This window comes from Neopelma chrysocephalum, unplaced genomic scaffold, assembly GCF_003984885.1.
Source record: "Neopelma chrysocephalum unplaced genomic scaffold, ASM398488v2 Primary Assembly neopelma1_347, whole genome shotgun sequence".
NCBI classification, from domain to species: domain Eukaryota; kingdom Metazoa; phylum Chordata; class Aves; order Passeriformes; family Pipridae; genus Neopelma; species Neopelma chrysocephalum.
In genome coordinates this window covers 4841894-4868343 of record NW_020898011.1, presented here as the reverse complement: position 1 = coordinate 4868343, position 26450 = coordinate 4841894, and the positions used below count along the sequence as shown (strand labels likewise).

Here is a 26450-nt window from a genome sequence, read left to right as displayed (position 1 = left end):
AAACCAAGTCGCTCCCAAGTCTTTAGATATTCAAAATGGTTAAGCTGTGTCCCAACTAAAATGAAAATTGATATAATGTTTTAGTAAAACACAAGACTGAGGTTCAAACTCCACCTCCTGGAAGGACTGCCTTCCTGTTTTAGTTTGCAACTTGTGCCACACAGAAAAAATGTTTCCTATCTCCTGTTAACACCTGCTGTTTAAATTTACATTTTCCTGGAGTATGGATAGGCTAGAACAGTCCATGTGTTTATGCAGTGCCTGCAGCAGTAAGGTCGAGTGTCAGATCTGGACCACAGCCACTGTTCTGCAACCTACTCTTCATACTACAACGTTAAAGCTCTGAAGCTTCTGCAAAGGATGCAGCAAACTGTTAGAGAACCTGCTGAGACCACACACCTCTGTTACATTTCTCCAACAGTTTTTGTTGCTTATCAACTTCGGTTGTCAAAACAGCCTTTTCTTCTTTCAATTTATTCACCTAGAAAAGTAGAAAGAACACATGAAAATGAGGGCACTTTAATCAGTGGCATAAGGCATATAGCACATATATAATGCAAGCAGTATTTTGCTTTCATCAGTTGTGTTTCTCAGGTTTGACTTGATGCTAGGGTTTCCAGTGGGATGGAAAGCATTTTTACTCCATCTTACAGATGTCATAAAAGAGTTATGAACCAATCCTCCCATGGCATGTTCCAGTCACAGCTGCAAATATCTTTGCAACCTTTCAGGATCAGGCACCTGGTTGAAGTTACTAGCTTGCCCTTGACTTTTTGCATTTTAATATAGTCAGACTTTTGGCTTTTTTTCCTGGGCTCTGTTTATTGTCCAAGAGCTGTCAGCTGTGTCTTTCTGAATGCAAGTCTTGCATAGACAGGAAGAGCCACTAAGCCCTGATTTGCATCACTACATGGCTTATCCAGTTTTCAACCAGGAATGAAACTCTGCTGGCTCAAAAAGCCAATTTGCTGGTCTAATTACCATGACAGGGCACTGCCAATGGCTAAACTTAAGGATATGCTCGATGGAGTAGCACCAGTGATTAAGCTACGTGTCCTACAAAAGTATTTCTTGCACACCTACAGGTTTAAGGAAATCCAAAAAACCCCTGCAGGCTGTGGTGAGCTGTCAGGAAGGGGAGGTGACAGTTCTAAGATCCCCCAGATGATGAAGTCACGTGCCAGCAGCAGGGGCAGACGGGGCTCTGATGGAGAAGGCTCCTTGTGGGCACATGGCCCGAGTGACCCATCCCATGGGCAGGACTTGGGATTAGATAGGATTCAATTAACTTCACAACTGAGCCTTTTTAGCAAAATTAGATACAAAAAGTACCGACTACACACTAGCACGGTCTCGCCTTCCATGCTACAATACATACTTCTTCAATTACTTCTACAAGTTTGCACCTCAGGTTTTCCAGTTCAATGGCTAAGGTCTTCTTTTCCTCATGAACAGACACGATTTGATCTCGCAGTTCTGCGGTTTGAGGAAGGAAATGAAAAATATATTTTATTCAAAAAACACAACAAAGGAAATGTCATAGCAATGGGAGTAGGGCTGGCTATGGAACACCTAAACTCCACATCAAGCATCAGTTATAATCAAGGCACATCCTCAATAATTTATGGAATTTGCACAAGTGTCAAGTAACAGATCTATAAGAGGGCTACAGTTTCAGATTTACTCTGTTGAGGTAAGCTGCCTTGTTCAGTACTGCAGCCTTTATTTGCATCCTGAATGATTCATTTCCTGCTACAACGGGGCCAATCCTGCCACCACAGAATGTCCTCAGTCCTACTCAGGAGACTGTCACATCACAGAGACTCTGCTGTGGAGGCAGCAGAAAGCAATTTTTAAGAGGTGTCCTTTAAAACAAATTAATGCACTTTAATTCTTTTTGGATCATGAGTTCTTGTCACAAGGGAAATAAACAAAACAACAGGCAGTTAATACTTGGGAGGTTTTCACTGAAGAAATTGTCCTGAACAGCTGCCAATTTATAGTCTTTGTAACATTATGTGAACAGAGTCAGAATAAACCTTTACTGATGGAAGAGCTAATGCTTGTAATTTTCCCCTCAGAATTTTTATTCCTTAATTATTAAAATATGAAATAAATTAAAGTCACAATGGAATAAAACATTTTATTATAATCACTTCTTAACAGGAGATCAGTTTGCATACATAATATATCAAGGTTTAGGTTAACATAAAAACACCAGAAAAAATAAAAATTTATTGATATATATTAGCTTTCAGTAAGTGCTCTCATTCCCCACCTGCTTCCAGTATTTCACAGCAGTGCCGATCATTGAATACCAGCCACGAGTTGAGAAAATTGTGGCTAATCAACTGCAGATGATGATGACATCCCAGATGTCATTCTGTTTGGTCTCACATCTTGACAACATCGATTCTACACCAGCATCCCCCCTCCCAGCTCAGGAGCCTCAGACTTACTGTCCTCTAAATTAAAGGCATACGCTTTCTAAAGTAAATAATAAAAAGACCTGTTTTCCCAGAAGATTCTGGAACCAAATAGTCTGTTTTATGGATTTGTGTTTTCCAGTAAAATTAATGAGGAAAAAAGTCTCACTGAAATTATTAAATCTGGCTTTACAACACATATATCAACCTCATCATCTAGAGAAGAAAGCATATCCACATACCACAAAGAGCCTCGGACTTTACTACCTTATCTGTGTATCCTTAGAGAAAAGTGGTGGGAGGGAAGGAATCACTCCAAGAAACATCCAGTACCTTGCTGAATGGTGAGAAGGACTTTCAAAATCCCCAACATGCCACTTTTCATTCTTTAATGAATTCTTCATCAAGACAGAAAGCAGATACACCAGAGCCTTTCTAAAATATTTCTCTAATTTGACTGCTCTCCTCCTAACAGTGTCCTGCTCTGATCTGCAGCCTGTCTTTGCTTTCTTTAATTGTGTTCTTGACATCTTTCTCCAGTAACGAAGGAGGGACCTGAGAGTCTTATTTCCAATTCAGATGGAGTTGCATGGTGTGGATCACACCATTTGCTGTCGTTTTCCTACATCTACAGGATGGAAATTGGCTTATTATAGAAGGATCCTGTGACACCTTATTTCTTGGGTGGGACTGCTTTAAAAGCATTTTTACACTATTCGGTCTTTTTTCTCAGTGGTACTTTGTACCACTTCATTGTTGCCACTGCATTTAAATAGAAAAAATTAACAAGGTCAGGCTGAAAGTTCAGAAAAGCTGTACTTAAACATCATTTGCTACTGTAAATTGCAATCAGAAAAAATACGAAAGCTTTTTTTTTTAAGTGAAACACTCAATCTCTCTTGTCACTAAATCCAGAATGTGGGCATTCCCCTTTTTTACTATGACACAACAGAATCACCACGATTTCATCAAAGGGACTAGAAAGGAAGGCTGATTTTGGATTGCAGAAATACAGCTGGCTTTCAAAAAAGAACTAGATATTTCTGAAACAAAGCACAGATTTCTGTTATTAATATATTTCCATGTTCTCAAGCTTTCCTGTTTTACCCAGTACAACAGTCCCTTTTTAAGCTGCTTGTTTGGTAATAGCTCTGGAACATGAATGAAGTTTATGCATACAAAGGTGCACACTGGATACAGCAAGGGAGAGTCCTGTATTACAAACTGTGAAACAGCAACAGAGCAGTTGAGGCAATACGAAAGTGACCTCCTCCTTCTGCTAAATTTACTAAGTGTCTTAGGAAATACTTCTTTGACTGACTCAGTAACACTGGACTCTGTTAGCTGTCCACCTCACTTTGCTGTTGCACTGTAACTCACTTTGCAGGCTGCATATCCCCAGGTTTGTCACACAGCATCACTGCCAGCCCCCCACGTTCTCACAGTCAGGCCTGGAAACCCTGTCACTCTGACCACTTCCACAAGTGTGACTCAGAACCAGACCAGCTCTGGTACAGTCCAATCCTGCTGTTCTTTAGACAACTTCTGCCTTGTAGGGCGGTGTAGGACCAGCAACAATACTCACCTTTTATTTGCTGCTGACAATGCACAGAATTGCATGATCCAGAGCTAGTTTCTGTATCTGTGGATGATTCATCTTCATCAATGTTAATCTCTTCAGTGATAATTTCTGGGCCCAGTTTTGCCATATAAATCATACTAATTCTTTTCAAGGTCTTATTTTCTTTGTTCAGCTGAAAGTTAAGAAAGACAAACAGTAAGCAGTTAGCCTGTGTTTAAGCTGTGTGAGTAAAAAAAAGTCAACTGTTTTGTGTTTTTTTCTCTATCATTAAAAGGTCTATCAAACAAAGAAGACAAAATAACATAAGATTAAGTGTTCCATTCAAAATTAAAATGGTCTAAAGATGGGATGCTCATCCACCTCCTCCCCTCAGACAGGCTTGAATTGAACATGATGCTTTATTCGTGCCCTTCCTTCCTCTCTGGTACTTCCATTTAATAAATACTCCGTGTAGGTTCAAATCAATCAAATCACCTATCAAGCTTACTTAATGCTACACATGCTTTGTGATAGCTGATTCACCTCCTCACCCTTGAGCATGTACCACCATCAAGAGAGTCCCAACTGAACGACCTGAAGAAGAGTCTGAGATTCTGAGATCCTTCTCCTATGCTCTATTTTGCTTATAAACTACAGACACTACAAGTACTTTACTTCCAGTCGCAACAGAATTACCTCAAAACTCTTTTCAGTTATTATTGGAGAGTCAACAAGAGTAAGATGAGAGTCATATCATAAGGCAATTCTTTCTGACCACAAGTCAGAATGGATGCTTGAGCACAAGGCTGGCTGGTGGATGACACAGAAGAGGTTCTGTAAGGCACCTGTCTTATCAAGGTGCCAGGAAACACTGACAGGGATTGCTGCAAATGTTTCACTCTCATTTCTTTCCCTGTCCTGCATCCAGACAGCCCATGGCAGCAGCTCCCTGTAAGTTTAACATGGGGGTGTTCAGGCTCACCCCCCAGCCAAGCATCCCCCGTGTTCAGGTCTGAGAATGAGACTCAATTTTCTACTAATGCCACACTACGTGTCGCAGTCAACATGGACCTCAGAAGTCCAATACACACCTTTAAAAAAAACATACACTGTACAGGTTTTTTGGCCCTGAATTTTTACCTAAGCAATCATCTTTGATTCCTCTTTTCCTCAACCCCTCAACTAGGGGAGATTTACTCAAGAACTTCATCTCATTCTCAAAGAATGAAACTGGGCAAGTGGGAAGGGTGGTGTGAGGGACCTCAGATGGTTTACTCAGCTCACTGCAACAAACACAGCAGCTTTCAAAAAAGAGCCCCATGGGGTAAAGTGAGTCTTTGAACTGCCCTTGTACATGCATTACAGGAAAAGTGCAGAGAAGAATGAAAGTTGCATAAATGTGTTCATTTTCTTACTTATATGCTGATTGTCTATCTTATGAATTCTAATATAGTGTCATTATGCAAACAATTAAGTAAATACCTCCAGAAAGTACATTGCTAATGCATCTAAATTAAAGTGATTTCTTGCTGGTGTGATTTTTACCATATCTAAGGATGTACTTTGGGCAGGGAAGGGGGGGGTGGGGGGAAGAAAAAAAAAGGCAGTCAGCATTGCTAATGAAATTTGGTTTAAAATTGCTGTAATCCATTTTCTGATGAAGTGGCTCAGATGCATTTTACACAACCAAAAATATATAAGAGAGATAAAAACATTCTTTAATAATAATGCACTTCTGATGAGATGGAATATAGAAAATTACACACTTGCTAAATTCATCAGACTAGACGCAATCAACAGAGCAGTGGAGGTCACCTTTCCCCTGCCCTCGCTTTGCTTTCATAAACAATCACCTGAAATGTAATGCAGTGGTTGACTTTTTCCATTTGATTTAGATACTGAAAAGCTCATTATTGTTTTATATTTCACACAGGAGAGTTCTAAAACTTATTTTCCATTTAACCTAAAAGCATATGAAAACTAGGTATCAGGATGCTAGTCCATGAAAATAGAAACTAAATTAGAATGGGTATTTTTTTTTCTTTAAAGGCAGGAATTGTATTTTTCCTCTCGCATGCAGCTTTTAGTTTTTTGCCATTTCAAAGATCCACAAGATTATTTATAAAAAACTTATAAGGGACATGCACACAATCTCAAGTTTAAAATAAATAAGTAGATCAGGTATAACAGCATAACCACGATCTCACCTTAGAAGCCAAAGCCTCAGCACTTTCACGGCACGTCTTCTCAATTTCAAGATGGTTCTGAATACAATTTACTTCCTCAATAACCATGTGAGAAACTAAGGGAAGAGTTCAAAATTAGTCAGTATTTTCCTGCGTTTGACACATGCTTCCCATGATCAGAAACAGTCCATCATTTCCTGCTGACTTTCAATGTAAGCATTTCAAACACAGGGCAGTACATACCTAGACAATCTCCACAGATAGGAACAGTTTTGAACGCTGAATATTTGCTTGGTTTCTTTAAGCAACTCTCTCAAGCCGTGTCTGTAGCATTAGAGGGGCAGCTGCAGAACTGAGCATACACTTCTGGAAGCAGAAGGCCAGCAGGAGCCTCCCTGACCATTCTCACTCATCATAATTCTTTCACTAACATTTCAGGAATCAGAGTGAGACCTTTAGGACTGTCCCTTAGGATTGCCATCAGAATCCTCTTGAAAATTTGGTATGGACACCATTTTCAGAAGACTGGAACCTCGGTATTTTTAAACTGCCAGGTTAACTCAGGAGTGTTACAAAGATTTTTTTCACTTTCCAGTGTTCATGTTTGTATGGTATTTTAAATATCATCACACTTGCCAAACACGCTGCACGTGAAGAGCTGTGGGATGGACATTTAGTCCAGGCTAAATAGGACACCAATGTGAGTTAGGGTTTAAAAGTACAAATATGCTTTGGCTTGCAATTCCACTCAACTTCCAGCACTACAAAGGTACTTTACTAGTGTTGAAAGCCTTTTTCTATGGGACAAGCTTAAAGTTGCACAGGAGAGCCAAGCAGAAACCCCAGGAATAGTTTTCCATTTCTCAGGCTAGCACCTTTCTAACTGATGCAATTCCCCCTTGGCTCCTGGCACCCTCACCCATCCCAACCAACAGCCTGGACCCTAATTCTTGAAGTCATTGAATGGCACAGACTCCTTCTCAGCCCAGTGCCAGGATTTCAATGCACAGAAAGGAATACTTGCAGCTGAACAATGGAGCAGGAACAAGGCTGGAAGAATACAGTGTGAATATGGAATACTTTACTAGTACTTCCTTTCATTTTCATCAAGATAAGTTTTAAAAAATAGTGATTTTATACCACTGGGTAGAAAATCCCCCTTGCCCTTTTCCCAGAGTTTTTCCTAAATACTGAAGAGGGATATTTAAGTCCTCTTTGATAAGACAGAGGTCATCTTAATGACAACAAAACAGAACTTCAGGATAGAAAAAAGCAGGCCATTAAGAAGTGTTATTTATGCAGCTTTATACTAGTGTCAGCTAAAGTTTTCATTATTAAAGTTTCATTAGTACCATAGGAAACCAGCAACACATTGGTTTGCTGAGTAGTTGCATGAAAGAAACAGGTTTTACAAAATACGAGCAGACAAAAAAAAAAAAAAGCAGGGCAGAGTATAAGAAATCTTGGTCCAAAAACTACATTCACATGAAGTCTTCTAACAGCAGAGCAACCATACCTCTTTCTTTTTATTTCCATTTTTCCTGACTTCGGACAATTTATCTGCTCCAAGTGTGTCATACCAGCTGCTACATTTAATTTGAGAGAGGAAAAGTTTCAGACAGTACATGTCCATATATCTTCTGATTTTCTTCTACCTAGCTCTGAGAACTTGGAGCAATGAGATGTTTTGGGCTGGATGAGGGAACAGCGGAGATAGAGAGTTGCTCCCATTTCACAGACAGGAATCTAATGGCCTCAAGCAAGGCTAAAGTTAGGAAACAAGGACTGGGCTCACATGGCAGAACTAGGGATTACTCTTGGTTCATTTAAACTTAATTAACCTGCAATTATGATTAACTCAGGGGAAAAAGTCTTTCCAAATTAAATACAAAAAATATATTATTTCCTAAGTCTGTCTAAAGTTCTTATTATGTCAATATTAATATTCATAAAGCAGCACTAAGTGGCCTGAAACATCTCTAACCTTGACAGTTTTTTTCAGGGGTAATAATAATCCGCAGCAAATGCAGGCCAACCAAAAACCACTTAACTAATTAGTAGTTGCAGTCACTGAGAAAACATGAATCAACACTGTTATTACAAGTGGCACATTTGAGTGGCATCTAATTATGACTTGATGAGCACGATACTTGCATTATCAACATTACTACTGCATCCCATCAGGGACTAAAAGCCGCTGATGGCATTGACTGCGAGAAACTCCCACTCAATGGGACTGCAGCACCCAACAATCTCCTTGGCAGGGGCACCCTCACTAAATGACATGTTAAGCGTAATTACTGGTAGACATTGTAAATAAACAGGATTGGAAGTGAAAATTGTACCAAGTGCATAAGACACAATCTGACACATTGGAAGTGGCAGCCTTAATTGAGAGTTTCTTTGACTGCTCAAGATCATTTCAACTGCATTTCTCGGAGGACAGTGATTATAACTGTGGAGACAGACGGCATAATGGTATCAGCACTGCTGACAGAGCAGTGAATTAAATTGTATCTGCTGTTGTGTGAAAGCCTTGATGAGAGGTACAGATCCTTAGTGGTCTTATCATTATAACACAATGGTCATGTTGTCATCAACCTTGCTGGCTCCAATTGAAAAGAAATGATTGTGTGTTGAAGCTTTCCCCCCCACCACCACCTTCTATCTCTTGTGCTCAATAGAACCAATTTTGAGAGAGCTATGAAATCACGCAATAGGGCCTAAAATGCAGCTGCTTGGCATACAAACGGGGCCCCATTAAACTGGAATCACACACAATATGTGTTTATGCCAGGAGAACAAATAGAAGCTGAGTACAGGCCAAGTTTATTCACAGACACAAAGCCAATGTAGCTCTTCATCAATATAATTGCCTTTTATATTGTCGTTTAAATAATGGGCTCTATTATTGCTTTAAAATCCTAATATTCCTGGCATTTTATCACTATGTTTACAAGGTATGTCCTTTAAAAATGTGAAAGGAAGATAAAAGAAACCTATAAAATCTTACATCATCAAATATTACTTCAAATTTGAAGTCTTAAGTACTTGACATTTTCTGCCACACTCCAGTATTCCTCATATCATAACAAAAACAAAACAGATAGCAGTTTTTTTCCAGAGAAATTATACTTCTTAGAGAACATTCTTGCTTCACAGAACAATTATGTAAGATGATTTAAGGCAGTAGATAATTCCTGTTGATTTTAGATTATCTTCCATAATTGTATCATATGAACCATTATAAAACAGAAGTGAGCAAATTCCTCTATTAACACAGTCACACAAAAGTACAGCCCATGTGATTGCCTTCTCCTGCATTAACTTCATCCACATTTCTGATGCTTCATCGTGCAGTTCACCGTACTGGCACAGACCAGACATAACAGACCACAACCCTATTGTAATTGTCTCTTCTAAGGAGCTATTCCACTAGGATACTTCCACTCCCATTAGATGTGCTTTGTTGCCTCCAGACACCACACGGTTTCAATAGAACCATTACCATAAAAGTGTAAAACTGAGTATTGACGTTCTCACAGCCCAGACAAGATATAACTTGCTCTAAAAATTATCAGAAGAGAGCAGTTCCTCCTAAAAACCTTTACTGGTGTGTCTGTGCTTAATGTACTTTTACTCCTTCCTGGAAAAAAAGCCATTATTATTTTATTATTATTATTATTATTATTATTATAAATTTCAGCAATAGTATCAAATTCCATTCACTCCAAGCATGTATCATTCCAAAAGTCACTTGCAGGATCCAGGTGAAATAGAGCCATACCTGTACACCTCTATTTTCACCACTTTGCACCTTGAGATGACTACCTGTGTTACAGTACAAATGCTGTAACAGTAGTTAGTCTGACAATGGCCAAAGTCTCACTGAAATAGCTCCTTAAAACACAGCCTTGAAGGAGAGACAGCAAAGTGGACTCAAATCCCAGCATTAACTGCTGTAGAGAAAGCCTGTTCCTAAACTGTCTACATTGAGAAAATCCCACTAACATCATCAGCTTACTTTTCTGAAACTCCTCCAGTTTTTTGACAGCCTCATCTCGTTCTTGCTTGATTTTGTCACACTGTAGGAGAAAGAGAAAATTGAAATAAAACACTGATCCCAGTTATTTAATTAGCAGTCAGTCACAACATGCAAAATCAACAAAGATCAATTGCCTGCACAATAAGGTACAGAAGCCTATCTAAGCATCATTTCTCTTTCTTCTCAGTCATGTAAGATCAATGGATACTATGCATAAAAAATTCCTAACCAAACTGGCAAGTTGTACTTGATTTTAAGTTCCAATTCAGAGCTACTCCAAAGATATTTTAGGAGAGACACATTATCTAAAATTGATATAAACAGTCACCCACATTACACCAACAGTAAAAGCTCCTTGCATGCTTTAAGTCTAGTTTCTTTAATACAGACAGACTCAGAAAAGTGGCCTACATTACCTACCTGTGCAAGGAAAACCTCAGAGCCAATAAACAGGGACAGGCTGTTTATTTTCATAACATTACGAGCAGAGCTTCAGCCTTGTAGAGGGGAAGACACTAATTTTTATGCTTTAAGGATTTCCCACCACCTTAATTTTATTAATTTTGGGGTTAATGTTAACACTGCGCAGGGCTGCAATCAGTGATCTTATGATGGAAAGGTTTCTTCAAAGAGAAAGAATAAAACAGATGTTAAATAGACTTCTCTAAGAAAACCCCTTCGATAAGTAAATGAAAGAACTCAAAGAAATGAGTAAACTTCAGGAGAGGGACAGTCAGTGATTAACCACAGTGTGAAAAACACATGACCCAAGGAGAAGTATGACTGGCACACAACGTGTGTGACACACACGGCGCACCAGACATCCTTCCTCACACGCAGCTGTGCATGTCCACAGCAATAAATCAACGTACCACCAGGAGTTAACTTATGGAAGAGACCTGTGGGACTGAGCTCCTTACAGTGCAACTCCAATTACAAGGATACTGGCTACTGGAACAGAACTGGGAAGGAAAAAACAAAACCCTGAAATGATTTTGCTCGATTTTCAGTTTTTCCACATGAGGAGCCACTCTGAGTTTGCAGGAAAAGGAGCTTGCTGTTCAGCAACAAGAGGGGGGAGAGCCCAATTCAAAGGCAGCCAAGTTCAAGAGAACCTTTCTATCGGCTCCGGAGGACCCTGGCTGAGGCCCAAAGAAGGATCTGCTCTTGAGCAAGGCGAGGATGCCATCGGTGTCACCGCAGGGGCAGCATCCACAGAGCTGATGGCTACCTGGGGGCTGCACCCAGCAAGCAATCTCTCTTCTCGTGGCACTGCGGGGATGAGGCAAAGGACAGGGGCTGAGTAGGGGGGACAGGTGAGTCACCAGCTGCTGTAAGATCTGTGAGACAAGGCAGAGCTGCAGAAGGAGCAGGATGTGCCAAGCAAGGACGAGGTGCTGGACGAGGACTCACCGTTTCATGTGGCCCTGTTAACAAAGAAGCTGTTCAGAGAATCCTACACAGGAGAGGTGAGGAAGGGAAATCTGTGCATGACTCCTGCTGCTTGCTGCTCTCCCTCTCAGTTTCCTCAGCAAAAATTTGTGTTACCTTACTGGAGAGGTGAAGTCTAAGAAGGGAAGGCAGTGAAAGACGCGGGAAGTATTTCTGCTGGTTCCTGCAGAGCACAATTCTGCTGCAGAGGGGGATCACTGGGAGCTGCTGCCTCTTGGGATTTTACAGGAAAATCACTGTGGCCACGCTGGCATACTTCACCCACAGACCTTTCTGCATGCTGCAAGCTGTCAGCCCACTGCACATTAAGGGAGCAAATGCCTTTAATGCTCAGTTTAGAAACCAGGAAGATTAGCATTTTAAGGATCTGATCTGCTGCCTATGGAAGTCAATGAGACTTTTCTACTGACAGAAACCTTGAAGTAGAGGACATAGTATACTCCCTATCCCAACGACAGGAAAAACTCCTTTTAAAATTCTCCAGCAACAGCTTTCCCTGTGCAGTGAAAGGGAAGTTAAATGACCTATTCCACTTCACCTCAAGTGCTATTTGCAGAGAGAGCTCCATTTGGACCACGGCAAGCTGACTGTTCTCCTTACAACTGTGACATTTCTCTGCACAATCAGGGTCTCTAGGTTTGGGTCTCTGCAGAGCAATTCCTGCTCCCACTTGCAGCTTTCTCAATATTTTCCTTTTGCTGCTACCGTGCTTCGGAATGAAAGAGGAGGAAGAAAAGGAGAGCAGGAGATTGCTGCCCTTGCTGAAATGATCAATGGAAAGCACTTTGCCTTCTGTCTTGCAATCAGAGCCCTGCAAGCAGAGCTGTTACAGGTCCTTACAAAAAAAACCCCAAAAAAATCAAAAAAACAAACCCTAGTTTATCTCCTAATAATTAGAAAAAGTTAAGATTGAAAGAGTACAAGTAGTTAAAGGCAGACTAGAAGGTTATGCAAAAAAAAAGCCTGCAAATTTTCATAATAAAATTATTGTCACCCTTTAAAATAAATTGACCTTACTTTAAAATAAACAAGTTTAAAAATATCAAAATTTAGATGTGTGAGCTGTACACAAAAAGCTGCACAGACACCGTCAAAGTTCACAACAACCCCATTTCTCAAAAAAGAAATCTGAGGCATATACAGTACAATTGTTAATTGATAAAAGTATAAGTAATCCTAAATAATAAAAGGCAAATAGCATAACATTACTATAAAATCTGCTGTTCACTTTTCACATTCAAGCACATGTAACTGCTGAAGAGAAGTTTCCCTTGTCAGTATTAAGGGATAGCTCCATACTCAAGAGTACTCTCAAATAAAAATAAAGAATTCTGTAACTCCTGGATTGTTTGTCAATTTTCTTTTTTTAACTTCATTTTGTTAAGAGTTCCAGCTTCTCTGCAAAGGAAAACAAGCATTTGTTCAATATCATTTAGTATATTTTTAATCTAATATTTATACTACCATTATCCCACTTGAAAAAACTCAAAGGAAACCAAAAATATTCCAGTCCTGAACTAGCTGCAGTTTTCAATGATAATCTCTTAGCAATTAAGAGATGTTGCATCTGTATTTTTAAAAATAAATCCAGTAGCCATTCATTCTGTGAATAACTCCACACAATTGTTCATCTTTGCAGGCACAAGTTCAGAGGATCTGTCAATCCTGCTCCATTTCAGATTTTTGCCTTCAAGGTACCAAAGCCACGAGGCAGTACCTCCCTTACTGTCTAGCACAGAGAACTGACGTGCTGACTAATTACAAGTAAACCATGCACATGTCAAAGATCAGTGTTCAAACCAGACACTGCCCATGTAGACAGGTGGCAGCACATTACCTCAGCCTGTACTGGGGGAGAGAACAACACCAGGATAGCACCACATCATCACAGCAACCTGATCCTGTGTGTGAGGAAGGGAAGCTGATGCACTCAACCAGCTGGAAGCCACACACCCACTCCCACCAGCCTTAGGATTCTTTGCCACTAATTCCAGGGAGGCCTGGATTTCTTGTCTATTCTTTATTAACAGGCTTCTTTTTTGCCAACTATTTTGCACATAAGCTCCTACTGACCTCAGTAAAAGGCCTTCAAAGGGCAAACACAAGAAGGAGATTGTTCAGTGCAGATATTGGGATGCAAGAAGTTCACGTAGTAGTCCTATAGTCAATTAAGCCATTGCTAAGCAACACAAGACACAATTCTTTCCCATTTACCCAGATTGTGAAATTTATGCAGATTTAATGCTTGTTCTAAAATTATGAGTTTGGTACAGTGCTCACAAGTATCCAATGACATTTGCTATACTCTACTTACAGAAACAATGAGCATGTCATCAAGGCAGAATCCCTTTCCCATTCCCATTTGGTGACAAAACATATAATCCACTCTATCCATGTGCTTTAACAGAGCAAACATCATGAATGATGTATCAGAGATACAGTATCACACCTACTGTTTTGGATAGCTGTCTTGCTTTTTTTCCCCCTATTGGCAGCCTGACAAAACACTGTCAAAACCAGCGTTCAGAGTCATTTCTGTCTGATTAGCAAGTAGTCAAATATTTATTCATGATCTGACTCTGAATATGTCAGAACTGCATATTAAGTTACCCATATTTGTGTGCAACTGAACGTTAGTTATCTATTTTTGGGGGACTGGGATGCGTGTTCAGTCAGCGACTTCCACAAAAAAGGTGACCTAAGAGACATAATCTGCCAATATCATTTTTGCTTCAGTTTCTGAAAGTATTTTAAAATGTTAATGAAAAAAATGTCTGTGGCAATATTGTCAGAGACCCCACCAGTGGTCTTCATGTTGGCAGTTTCTCAAGGCAATGAGGAAGAGACACCACAGATCAAAGATCTTGCATTCTGCTCCTGAATTTTCATGCTTATTAGCATCCTTTTAGTAGTACTTTGAACAAAGTAACCTACATAAAAGTCAATTTACTTTCTAATCTTAAGAAAAAATATGAAACAAAGAGCATAGATTTTCAAAAATTAAAATTTTATCCTAAGTTAGCTGCCCATTATCCACCAAGTTCCATGTGACTAGCAGGAACTAGGCTAATTTCTGCACACACAGCTCATCTCCCAAAGCCATACAAGTGCAGCAGTGACTTAGAAAAATCTCCCACCAACTTTGCCAAAAGCACATACACACAGACAGCTATCTAACTCCTGTGGGGTACTTTCCACAAATAGTCTGCAAGTCACCTTCTAAAAAAATTAATTTCTCTTCTCTTTGTCCTGATACAAAGGGAGCCAGTTGCTTACATTCACACTGGAAGACAGTGGCAGAAACTGGAACAGAAGTCACCCAAAACTTCCCAGACCCACAGGCAGAGACAGTCTGTGCTACACTTCTTCCAGCAGCAGGTTTGATGGTGCAAAGCATAAATGAAGATACAAAGTCAGAGATGCTAATGAGCTTTCAGGATTACCCTGCCCTGCAATAACACAAGGAATAGTTTCTTCCAGCATTGGCACTGTAAGCAAACATAACCTAAAACTCTGTTATCAGTAGATTCTTTTTGGGGGGAAGAAATGCACTTAGGGCCTCACATTTAACTACTTGAGTCCAAGCACTTAAACAATTAACCAGGAGTGCTTACACAGGCATGGCAATTTGAGAGATGGAGGTCCTTGTATGGAGAACATTTGCCCAACAACTGAAAATCCTGCAGGCCTGAGCACATAGGGATTAGATTACTAGTTGAGCAAATCAGTTAAACACGTGCTCAGGGTTGGAGGATTTTCAGTTGTTATGCAAGTATTCTGAAAAACTTCATACAGCCTCCAGATGAAACACGCAGGAGTGGTGAGAGATATGGAGTTGTAGGAAAGAAGTCATGGGAGAGACAGGAGCAAGGAAAACAGATGAGCAGAATGGAAGAAACAACCCCAGAACATCTCATTCCATCTCAATTTTGAACACAAAACATTTCATTGAAATTTCCTTTGGAAAAAAAAAAAAAATCTAAAATGCAGCTCAAGGAAAGTCTCCTCATTCCCCACTCCCCAAGGTAAACAAAGCTTTGTGGAAGGAACACCAAGGTTGGCATGGCCCGGGTTCAGGGCAAAGCTGGGGAGCTGGCATTCCATGCAGTGGGCCAGTGCTGGTGTGGCACTCCTCACACAGCATGAGAGCCAACAACCAGCATGGGACAAACTGAAGGAAGAGAGCAGTGCAGGGCAGGACACGGAAATCACAGGCAGCTGAGGGAGGCTCCAGGCTGAGAGTGGTTTGGAGACTAGAAGAGAAATGTGCTGAGGTGCTAAACATGCTCTCACATGCCTCCCTCTCCACTGCTGTCAGACACAGGATTCTGGGCTAGATGGAATCTTGGTCTACCTCAGATTCATTCTCCTTTTCTTCTGAGCACTTCTGAATAGTGGACAGATTTCCTGGGCTATCTGAGACTGGTGTAGAACAGCATGACTGGAATGCAGCGGGAAGGCAAGCGAAGAAGCCCAGGAGGTCAGGGGGCAGGAGGAGTGAGGCACAGCATGCTGACCTCAGTGCAAACACATGGAATCGCTGCTCCATCAGAACTGAAGGCAGGTTTCAAGTTTTCTTCAGTAATGAGAAAATAGTTAAGGACAAGGTCTCCTCAATACAGCCTCGAATTGCACCATTTATAACCGGACTAAAAATGACCCTTCCAAAATTACTTCAGAAAAAGCAAAATTAAACCTACATGCCTTGGCAGCTAACAGGGATTTGAAAACTAACAGGTGTCTTCTATCTTCAGCTCACTAATACTGGAGAAAGGAGAATTTTGTTTACAATACAGTGTAGCACTGACTTACTCCTCTGCATTCCTCCTTACTTAGAACTGATAAGAGGCTCTCAGTGACCACAGTTCCTTTCGGAAGGTTATCTGCAAAAAACCCTTTTGCACACTGACATGGATTTTTGCAATGCAGCACTGTCATCACATCTCTCCAGAGTCCTCTGCTCCCAGTGGCTTCCTCTCAGGAAGCAGGTAAGTCAAATGAGATCCCTCACCAAAGAGACACCTTGCCAAATGTGCTTAATTTTAGTATTAGAAAGACAGTTCAGCGTAGCTACAACGAGCAATCTGAGAAGCAGGCATTATTTCTTACTCCAGTATCTCTGAACTAAAAAAAATGAAGCTTGCACTACCGTATGAAATTCAGGCCATACAATCAAAGCTTCTTTTCAAGTTGGACAGGCACAGAGATGTCACAGAAAGATGTGTGATATCCTGAGAATTCATTTTGTGCTGCAGTACCATTCTGCAAGTTAAGACATCCTGCTCTCCTATTAAAAACTGGGTGAGATTTGAAGGAGGAATGGGAAGGGGAAGATTTTAAATACCTTTAGAAATCATATTCCTACATTTTGAATCTTCAGAAAGGCTGGGTAAGGGAAGTTGTTCTATTTTTTCTTTTCAGTAAGTCCATCCCTTGTGCAAATCAAGTCGTAATAAATAAAGCTTTAGATCCAAGAGAAACAATTTTATCTAAACACAAGTTGGTCTGTGCTCACACTGTAATCACAGGCAAAGTGGGCAGAGCAGCCATCACTTAAATATATTTATACAAACTTTTCTGGAGTGGGACAGCCAGAATAGTTGTGGGAGTTGCACTTATTGCTCCTTAAAACATACAGGTACAAGTAATGCTTATTACTAGTAAGTATCAGTGAACTCAAAAAAGTAGACAACAACCTGTCATAGTCAACAAGGTACTCTGATATTTAGCATTTTAGTATTAAATGAATAGTTGTTATATATACAAACCTCTTCTTTCGTTTTCTTATTTTCTGCTCTAAGCTCTTCATATTCACCAATAGCTATACAAGAAAAAAAAAAAGAAAAGAGTTAATATAGCAGCACCTCTTCCCAAATTAGCTCTCCTTTTCATTAAATTGAAAATTCTTCTGTGTGCTTACACAGACTTCTTCAATAACATGGGTCATAAACTTCATTAACAGCCTACTAATGGCCTATGAACTGGATATCCTTCTAGAATTGAAGCAATTAGAAAGTGTCTGAAAAAGATGGTAGCTTCCAAAACAATCAATTTTTGATCAATGTAGAGTTAAACAATCTCATTGATTGAGTTCAAAAAATACAAGGTGAATATACTGGTTTGCAGCCACCATTTTAATCCCACACTGGCTCAGGTTACAGACCAATGCCAGAAAACACAGTTAATGCCATACATAGGTACCTCCAGAGTAGCTGAGCACCCTTCTGTATTTATTTGTTTATTAACATTTTCTTCCAACAAGAGTCCTATGAAAGGTATTTTTTGTCTTTAAACTCAAGAAGCAGAAGAAAAAACACAACAGGCAGATGAACAGGCAAGAAACCATGCTGCTGCAGTTGCTCCAAGACAGAGCACCCACAGTGAAATAACATATTTCCTGCTCAGGAACGCAAAGCTAAGCCCCCTGATCACTGTTCCACTTTCAAACCATTTCCCTGTTCCCTGCAGGAAAGCAAGGGAAGAGATAACAGAATGAAAACTGTTATCAACAGATACAATTCAAGCTTCTTCATACTTGAAAACTGCTACTGTTGGCTCACCTTTAAGGCAAACTCGTACTTGCTATTCGATACTTTATAAATGACCGAAAAATATAGATTTGCCCCGCCTTTAACAGCTCTGTTCACATGCTCCCTGAACACAGGACTCTGAATCATGAGCCCTTAAGGCATGGATACAAGAACAAGCTACCAGAAACAAGAATACTTACACAACAGTCCAAAAATCCCCAGTAAGGGCTCACCTGGGTGAGACTGGGAATTAAACTGCCTGTTCAGGGCAGCCCTTCCCTCTTTCACTGCAGATCCACAGAACATTTGTTGTGGAATGCAAACAGAAACTCAGCAGCCACTTCATGCTGCACTCACACGCTTTCTTCAGTGCCTTTTTACTGTGCCCACCCCCTCACTGTCACTGCAAAACTTTAGTTCTTCCTTGAATACAGCTAATGCATAGTAAGGACCTGATATCTTAAAATCAGGTTGTTCATCCTGGATGGCAGCCCCATCTGCTGTGGATCAGATTCTCTGCAAAGGCAGAAGTTGAAAGTTGGTGGATTTTATTTTTTTAACATTGGGGGGGGTTATTGGGAAGTTTTGATATGAAGTTTTTCAAGTGTTTAATGTACAATGAAGTTTTGAGGCCATCTAAAAAAAAGGCCTATATACATAACCTTCACTGAGGCACCAAAGGGCATAAAGGAAACAATGATCTCTTTGCTCTAGGACTGACTAGAACAGTAACTGGAGGAGGATAAGGCAACAGCTCACACGTTCAAAACGTCATACAGACTATTTAGCCTTAAAACCCCTCTTTGGTAGATCAGGAGATATCATTACCACTCTTTTATAGATTGACAAACAACAAATCCTGTTGTACAAGGACTTCCCTAAACTTTCTCCAAGAGACAGAACTCTTTCTCCTATGAAGGCACTCACACAACATACGTGACAACTTCTTCACCTGAGCAACTGAAAACTTCTTACATGTCATCCTGACTCATTCAGATTATGCTCTGTGTAATTTATCCTGGAATAAAGACATCTCTTCACATTTGTGGTGAACAAACAAGTGAAGACACTTCACTAAAGGTGCTACTAAAATTCCAGAACTATATATCATTTTCTTAAAGAATCAATATCGTAGCATATATTGGTAGTAAAATGCCCATGTTGAACTCCTCAGTCCCCAGTGAATCCTGAATAACTGTAACAAATACGTATCAGAGATGTCTTGGGATACTGTCACTGTCTGACACTAACTTTATCCATGGTAGAATAATTCCTGATATACAGCAGTGTGATATATACAATTTATCAGGACACAAATCGCATTTTTCTGCTTCAGGCTATCTTTACACAGTATGAGGGCAACACTACAACTTCAAGACTAAGGAGAGAAGAAAGCTGGGAAAAGGAGAAAATAGCCGAATATTTTGGGCTACAGCTCTTAACCCACCCCAAACATATTCCCAGCCAACCCTGCTCTTTCTTACAGTAGAACAATAAAACCCCAAAATAGCCAACATGAGGGAACACAGCATGTTCCTCCACAACAACCACACATTCACCAGCTTCTCACTCCACAGCTCAGCTGGCCAGAGGGGACTGTCCTGTGAACAGTATCAATGCACTTCATCTGCACTAAATTAAGTAGGCAACTTTGTATGCAGAAGCTCCTTTAATTATAACTTAGTCTTTTGATTTTTATTTGTGAATCTGTGTCTCCTGAACCGGGATTTGCTACCAAAAGACAAGTATTACCTAAATTAAATGTTTTATGTATTAGATACTTACTATGGCTAAAAAGCACTTATTAGTAAAACAAGGTCATAAGGGTAAAAGTATGTAATGACTATAATTCATAGTGAGCAACAGAAAAGACTCCTCCATTTGCAGAGCGAGATGGTGAGACTCTTCCTACTCTTTTTACTGAAAAGTTAATCAACCCCTTTTCCAAAGCTGTGTATTAAAAAACAGAAATTAAAGGAAAAAGAAAAAAACAACACAAACTTTAAAAATGCTACATGCATATACCTTAGCATTTATGTTGCAAATCAGGGTGGCCTTTGAGTAGACTGAGAGCCCTTCCATGCCAAATCAATAAGTAATGCCACTTCAGCATTTCAAACCTACTTATTTAATCAAAAAGTAAGTAGAGCTGTCAAAGGAAACAAGTGTCATTCCACTACTTATACATCTAGACTATGGACCAGGCATGTATTTACTGGTAGAGGCAGGAGAAAGAGCTCACAGTGCAAGAAGTCCTCTGCTCCAGATGAAACAAGCTATTCTAATTAAGTCATTTTTTTGTTGGTAGAAGTAAACTAACACCTGGTTTTTTGGATGTATCATTAGAGACATAATTACCCCTGTCAGAACCAGAAGCTTTAATGGAATTGCTGCCACCACATTCCTCCTCCCAGTGTACTTGGAGCAGGAAGAACGAGGCCAAATGTCTCTCAAACGGGTCACCCTAGAAGCATAGCATGCACAAGACCTGTGAAGTGCTGTCAAGAGGATAAACAAAAGCCAAAAGGGATGAATTTTTCTCTCGTTCCCCATTTTAGGCTCAAAGATCCCTTTTGCCCAGACGATCCCTATTTCAACAGCATGTGGTACAGCACCAGCCACGTGCAAACTACTTCAAATTGATGCCTGGGCAGCATTTTTAACTCCTCCTTCTGTAAAGGTGAATCTATGTGATGGTGTTATACTCCTTACTTTACAGTGACTCCAAATCTTGACTCAGAGTATATAAACCTATTATTAGGCCTAAAGCTTACATGGACAAACCAAGCTTTTGCTCACAAATCACCAGCTGTAATCTACACAGCTCAACTACCAAACAGCCCTTAAAAACAAACAAATGAAAATCACCTGTGTAAATATACAAAGGTAAGTGTTAAGTACAATTTCTGTCAGTCAGACCCCACATCTGTGTTCCCATATGCTTTGGTTTTACTCAAATCTGGGAAAGAGTGTACAAACAAATTTTTTTAATGAGACCCCAAATTTGCAACCTGCAGTCTTACAGCTTCCTGGAAACTGGGCAGGAAAACTCAGCACACCACTGAGCCCAACCACCTAAGTTCACACCAAAAGATTTGCCTTTGCGAGTTTCTGAAAAACAGACATGGTTCAACACAAGAAACTGAAGTGGGAAAAACATTCCACAGCAATATATGAATAAAACACTCAAGCAGGATGGGCTCTGCTGGGGAACAATGGCTGCTCTGTATGAACATAGACAGGTACACTGGAAAAAATCTGCACAGCAGATGACTACAGAGGGGAACACAGCAGCCAACGAGGTGTCCTAAGAAATTCCTCTGGCCATAAAAATTACCCACCTGCCACAAAGAAGAATAAATTTACCAAATCACATTAAGAGCTTGTCAATAGCATACTCCTAAATAGTACTACTCTGAGATATTGCTGTCAGATTGTCAGTCTGCTCTGTTCCTTAGAAGATATATGATATTCTCTTATTCAAAGGTTCTGACATTCTAAAAAAAGTTTTAAGATCAAATAGATCTTAATTAAAACAAAAAAAAACACAAAAAACAAACAAACAAACAAAAAAACACATACAGAGTCACAACGCTTGGGACTAGGGACTAGAAACTGGAAATCATCACACTTCATCAAATCCAACCAGCAAACACAGAGCAAGACTAGACCTTTCAGACTTATTAAAAAAATCCAGGCAATATAAACTTGTTCAGTATATATGTAGTTATCAATAGTTGTTAACCACTGTAATGTAGCAAAATGACCAGAAACGTGACTATGACAGTGGCATTGCTGAAGTGCAATTTTACCTAGTTTATAACTCCAGGTATTTTGGTTGCTGACTGCTGTTTTCAACTGAACAGAAAAGCAACTACGTCAGAAGGTAACTCTGTCTTTAAGGGCAAAGTACCTACAGTGCCAATAAAACCAAAGAGAAACAAGGCAATCTTTCAGGCAGGTAATCAACTACTGTCATGATTCAGCTGTTGGTCAAGTTTGCTACAACTCCACAGGTTCTACAAACAACCACTAATAACACAAGATTTTGCCCAGCTGATTTGGTTTTGGTTTTGTTTCGATTTTAAGTCTTACCCATAGGAATTATAAGGGCCAGTTGAACAGAAGTGTGCACCATTGGAAATACTACTTAGAGTTAGGCAATAGTAATATTTATAGTGGACCTGCTTTATTAAACCAAGCCATCTCAGAAAACTATTTGAGGATTAAAACTCAAGCAACACTTTTAAGTGCTAAATACAAACACAGAGATCACGTTTCTTTGTGGTGCTCACCTTAAACTTGGTAATGGAGGAAGCTGAAGAATGATCAGTATCAGGTATCTGAGTCTAACACACAGGACTTGGAAAATTCAGCACGGGTGAGAGATAAGCATATCTTGCACACAGAGCTTCAGTGTCCTTGTTGCCATTCAGAGCTCTGCCAAACAGCCAAGTGAACTCGCCCAAGCCCCAGACACCTTCACATCTTCACAGCTGCCACCGAGAACTGAGCAGGCGGCTACAAAACACTGCCTCGGGTTCAATCCACTGCCCTTGGTCAGGAAAAGTATGAGCAGCAGTGGGGATGTGACAGCAGCCAACCATCTACACTGCTGTTTGCTTCCCCTCCACCTTCTGCAGCACTTCCCAGACAGTTCATTTACCTCCTGTCAGGCAGGTTTCTCAAGACCAGAAAAACACATCCTGAGAGAGAAACCAAACAAGGGCTACTGAATGAATGTTCTCTGAAACCCCTCCAAATCAATTTGTGTTTTTCAAAAATCTGACTACAGACCATAATGCTACAGTAATCTGAAGCCATACACCACTCTAAATGCAATAAAGATAAGACAAGTAAGTACTCATTACCCCAAATATTCAGAGATCCTTCCACCAGCCATATCTATTTCCAAAATAATACTGTTATCTACATCTGGAAGCAATAAAGAGGAAAATAAAGAGACTTTCTCACCTCCTCTTTTCATGCTGCATCTGTTTAACAGACCACCCTAAACTTACTTGAGGCAAGTTGGCAGTATCTAAAATAGTCTTGTTTTGTCATCAGTAAGAATGGAGAGGACATTATCTATTCAAACTTACAGCATATAAAGACTAAGCAAATTTACTTACCTACAGTAACAATATTTAGTTCATTACTGTTAGAATAATTTTATGCATCTCATTACCTTTTAATTGCTTAGATTTTTTACTTTGGGCTCCTCAGACTTGTCAGTTAACACAATTTAACTATTAATTTAACTATATTTTTTGTATAGTTTTAGATGCAAAACAGGATATAAAAGAGTATTTTAAATTTTTTTCACGGGCTAACTTTTCACCCATATAAAGCAACTTTCTCATCAGCAATACAATCACTAAAGCCTATGCCAGTCTCACAACAATATACTATAATTCCTATGTTTAGGGATGAACAGCAACAACCACCAAGAACAGCGCCTTATAGGACTGGGTTTGCCAAGTACAGTTGCTATTTCAACAGCTCAAGTGGATCTTACACAGCCAGTCCTCAAGTTACAGTAACTTTCCCTTGAACTAATTCCTGTAGTCCTGTAAAATTTCATTAGAGATTAAAGGATACCCAGCCTACTGGAGCAAAGACTTTCATACAGCAAAACTAAAGCCCCACTCTAAATAATTTCAAGAGGCTTGGTTTTCTTTAAAGATTAACCCAAACATATCTTTTTTGCAACTGATTATTGACATTTTAACAACTATCCTCTTGGCACAGACAACTCCTCTGGAGGCAACAGTACTGGAGAGAAGCAGTCTGTCAGCAAAAACCCGCAGATTTTTAGCCTTATTTTTTGGTCCCAAATTATCAAAACACACAGCTATAAGATTATCATTTTACACCCACTGAACCCTTCCAAGGCAGAATCCAACCTGTGCAGCTGGTAATCATGGATTTCCAATCCCAAGTGTACAACAACCAAAAAAGTAAGTGCCAGAGCAGGTCATAAACAGACCATAAACATTCAGGTGAAATTTGGTTAGGAAAAGCTTCTGCTATACAGCAAAGGTGGTCAAGCACATTTACAGTCAGAATGAATGGTGGATAAATGGGTGCTGATCACACTGCCATGACTTCACTGTTTTCGTAACTTTGTCCAACAGGTCTTTTCCAAACAGCTCCTCCCAGGCTCACGGGAGACCAGGAGAACTCAGTTGTGGGAATTACCAGCAGAGAATTACAGTGTGGCTACTCCACACCTACTGCACACGAAGCTGCGAGACAGGAGGCACCAGGCACTGGATGCACACTCACAAGCAGACGTCCAGAATTTAAAGGCTGGTAAAGCTGGATCTTCAATTATTGCCTACATGATTAACTAAGGCAGATACTTTGCTGGATCAACCTGGTTGAGGGATAGACTGACCAACGGAGTTACAAAATGGGCTGCTTTATAAGCATCCAAGCTCTCTTCCATGCCCCTTCTTCCAGAGGATTGAAGATGACAGTGGTTTAGTGACAGTGGTTTAGTTTGTGAATCAAACCACTCCTGAAAGTGCCCATTCACCACGCGGAGGGACCGGCCCGTCCTACGGCAAAGCAATTTCCAAACAGAAACTGACTCACACACGGCACCAACCCAGCCCAGGCCAGGCACTGCCTTCCATTGACACCGGAGTGACAAACACTCCACACAAACTCAGGGCGCACCAGGAGCTACCAGCGGGCAGCGGGATGGCAGGGCTTCGAGCCCGGAGCTATCAGCGGGCAGCGATCTCGCTGCTGGGCACTGGGATGGCAGGGCTTCGACGGGCTGGGCTGGGATCGGGTCCTGCAGCGCTGAGCGGGAGGCGGGACATGACGCCAGGTCAGGCACAGCGCGGCCCTCCAGGCGAGGCTCCGCTCCCCAGAGGGATGGCGAGGCGGGGATGGGGCTCCCCGGGGAGCAGCCCCAGGTGTTGGCCGTGGGGCCCGCACACGGAGCACGCTGCCCTGGCTGCCATGTGCTGCAGCGCCTCGGCCTCCCGCCATCGACCCTGCGACGCCCGCGCTCGCACCACCACGGCATCAATGAGGTTGGAAAGGACCTCCGAGATCATCGAGCCCAACCTGTCTTCACCTGCGGGCACCGAGGCAGGCGCTCACACGGGGAAGAGCCACCACCTTCCACCGCCCCGATTTATTTTACTATGGCTGTTACTGCGTCCCTCTGCCCGAGCAGAGAAAGAGGCCGGGGAAGGGGGGCTGTGGGACGCCCAGGCCGCGCCCGCCCCGCCGCGCCCCGTTCCCCTCGCCCCGCGGCGGCCGCGCTCCCGCCGGCCGAGCCTGAGCCTCGCGGGGGGAACCGCGCTCTCCAGCGCCGGAGGCGGCGGCGCCGCCCACCCCTACCTTGGTCCTTGAGGCTGGCGAGGCGCTCCAGCTGCTTCTCCTCGTCGGAGCTGTTCATCCTGCCCCGCCGCAGACACCGCCGCGGGCCGGCGGCTGCCCCGCTGCGCTGAGCCCCGCCCCGCCGAGCGCGGCCTCACCTGAGAGCGGGCGGGCGGCGGCGGCCGCAGCCCCGGGGCGCGGCGGGCCCGGCCCGCTCCGCTCTGCACATGCCCAGAGTCCCGCGGCGCCCCAGTGAGCATGTGCGGGTGCGGGCACGGCGGCTCCGCGGGCAGCGCCGGCGGGCGGGGCGGGCACGGGCACCCTGAGCGCCCTCAGCGCCCGCCCGGAGCCTGCACGGGCACGGCCCGGCTGCGAGCGGAGCCACGGAACCCATTCGGGCGGACGAGACCTCCGAGGTCATCGAGTCCAGCCTGTGACCCAACACCACCGCGTCACCCAGCCCATGGCACTGAGTGCCACGTCCAGGCTTCCCTTAAACACCTCCAGGGACGGTGACTCCACCACCTCCCTGGGCAGCCCATTCCAATGTCTGATCACCCTTTCTGTGGAGAAATTCCTCCTCGTGTCCAACCTAAACTTCCCCGGCACAGCTTGAGGTCGTTTCTTCTCATCCTGTCCCTTGTTCCCTGGGAACAGAGCCAGACCCCCGCCTGGCTCCCCCCTCCTGTCAGGGAGTTGCAGAGAGTGATGAGGTCCCCCTGAGCCTCCTTTTCTCCAGGCTGAGCCCCCCCAGCTCCCTCAGCTGCTCCTCACAGGACTTGTGCTTCAGACCCTTCACCAGCTCCATTGCCCTTCTCTGAACTCACTCCAGCACCTCAATGTCCTTCTCGCGGTGAGGGGCACAGAACTGGGCACAGCACTCGAGATATGGCCTCACCAGTGCCGAGA

At 41.9% G+C, this 26450-nt stretch overlaps 1 protein-coding gene across 3 annotated transcripts in view; it reads right to left on the bottom strand.

The window, feature by feature from the left end:
* SHTN1 (shootin 1) overlaps positions 1–25668 on the bottom strand; it is a 57671-nt gene extending 32003 nt beyond the window's left edge. For 2 of the 3 annotated variants that reach the window (XM_027705602.1, XM_027705603.1), the window contains exons 1-7: positions 25563–25668; positions 17439–17491; positions 10198–10258; positions 6195–6289; positions 4012–4180; positions 1379–1476; positions 400–481 (exon numbers count right to left, since the gene is read on the bottom strand). In XM_027705602.1, the coding sequence (XP_027561403.1) occupies positions 400–481; positions 1379–1476; positions 4012–4180; positions 6195–6289; positions 10198–10258; positions 17439–17491; positions 25563–25620 (616 nt within the window). In that variant the 5' untranslated portion in view covers positions 25621–25668. Of the gene's footprint in view, positions 1–399; positions 482–1378; positions 1477–4011; positions 4181–6194; positions 6290–10197; positions 10259–11090; positions 11113–17438; positions 17492–25562 lie in introns of those variants that run through there. The other variant, XM_027705605.1, reaches the window with a different exon arrangement.
* Between the last annotated feature and the right edge of the window lie 782 nt (positions 25669–26450).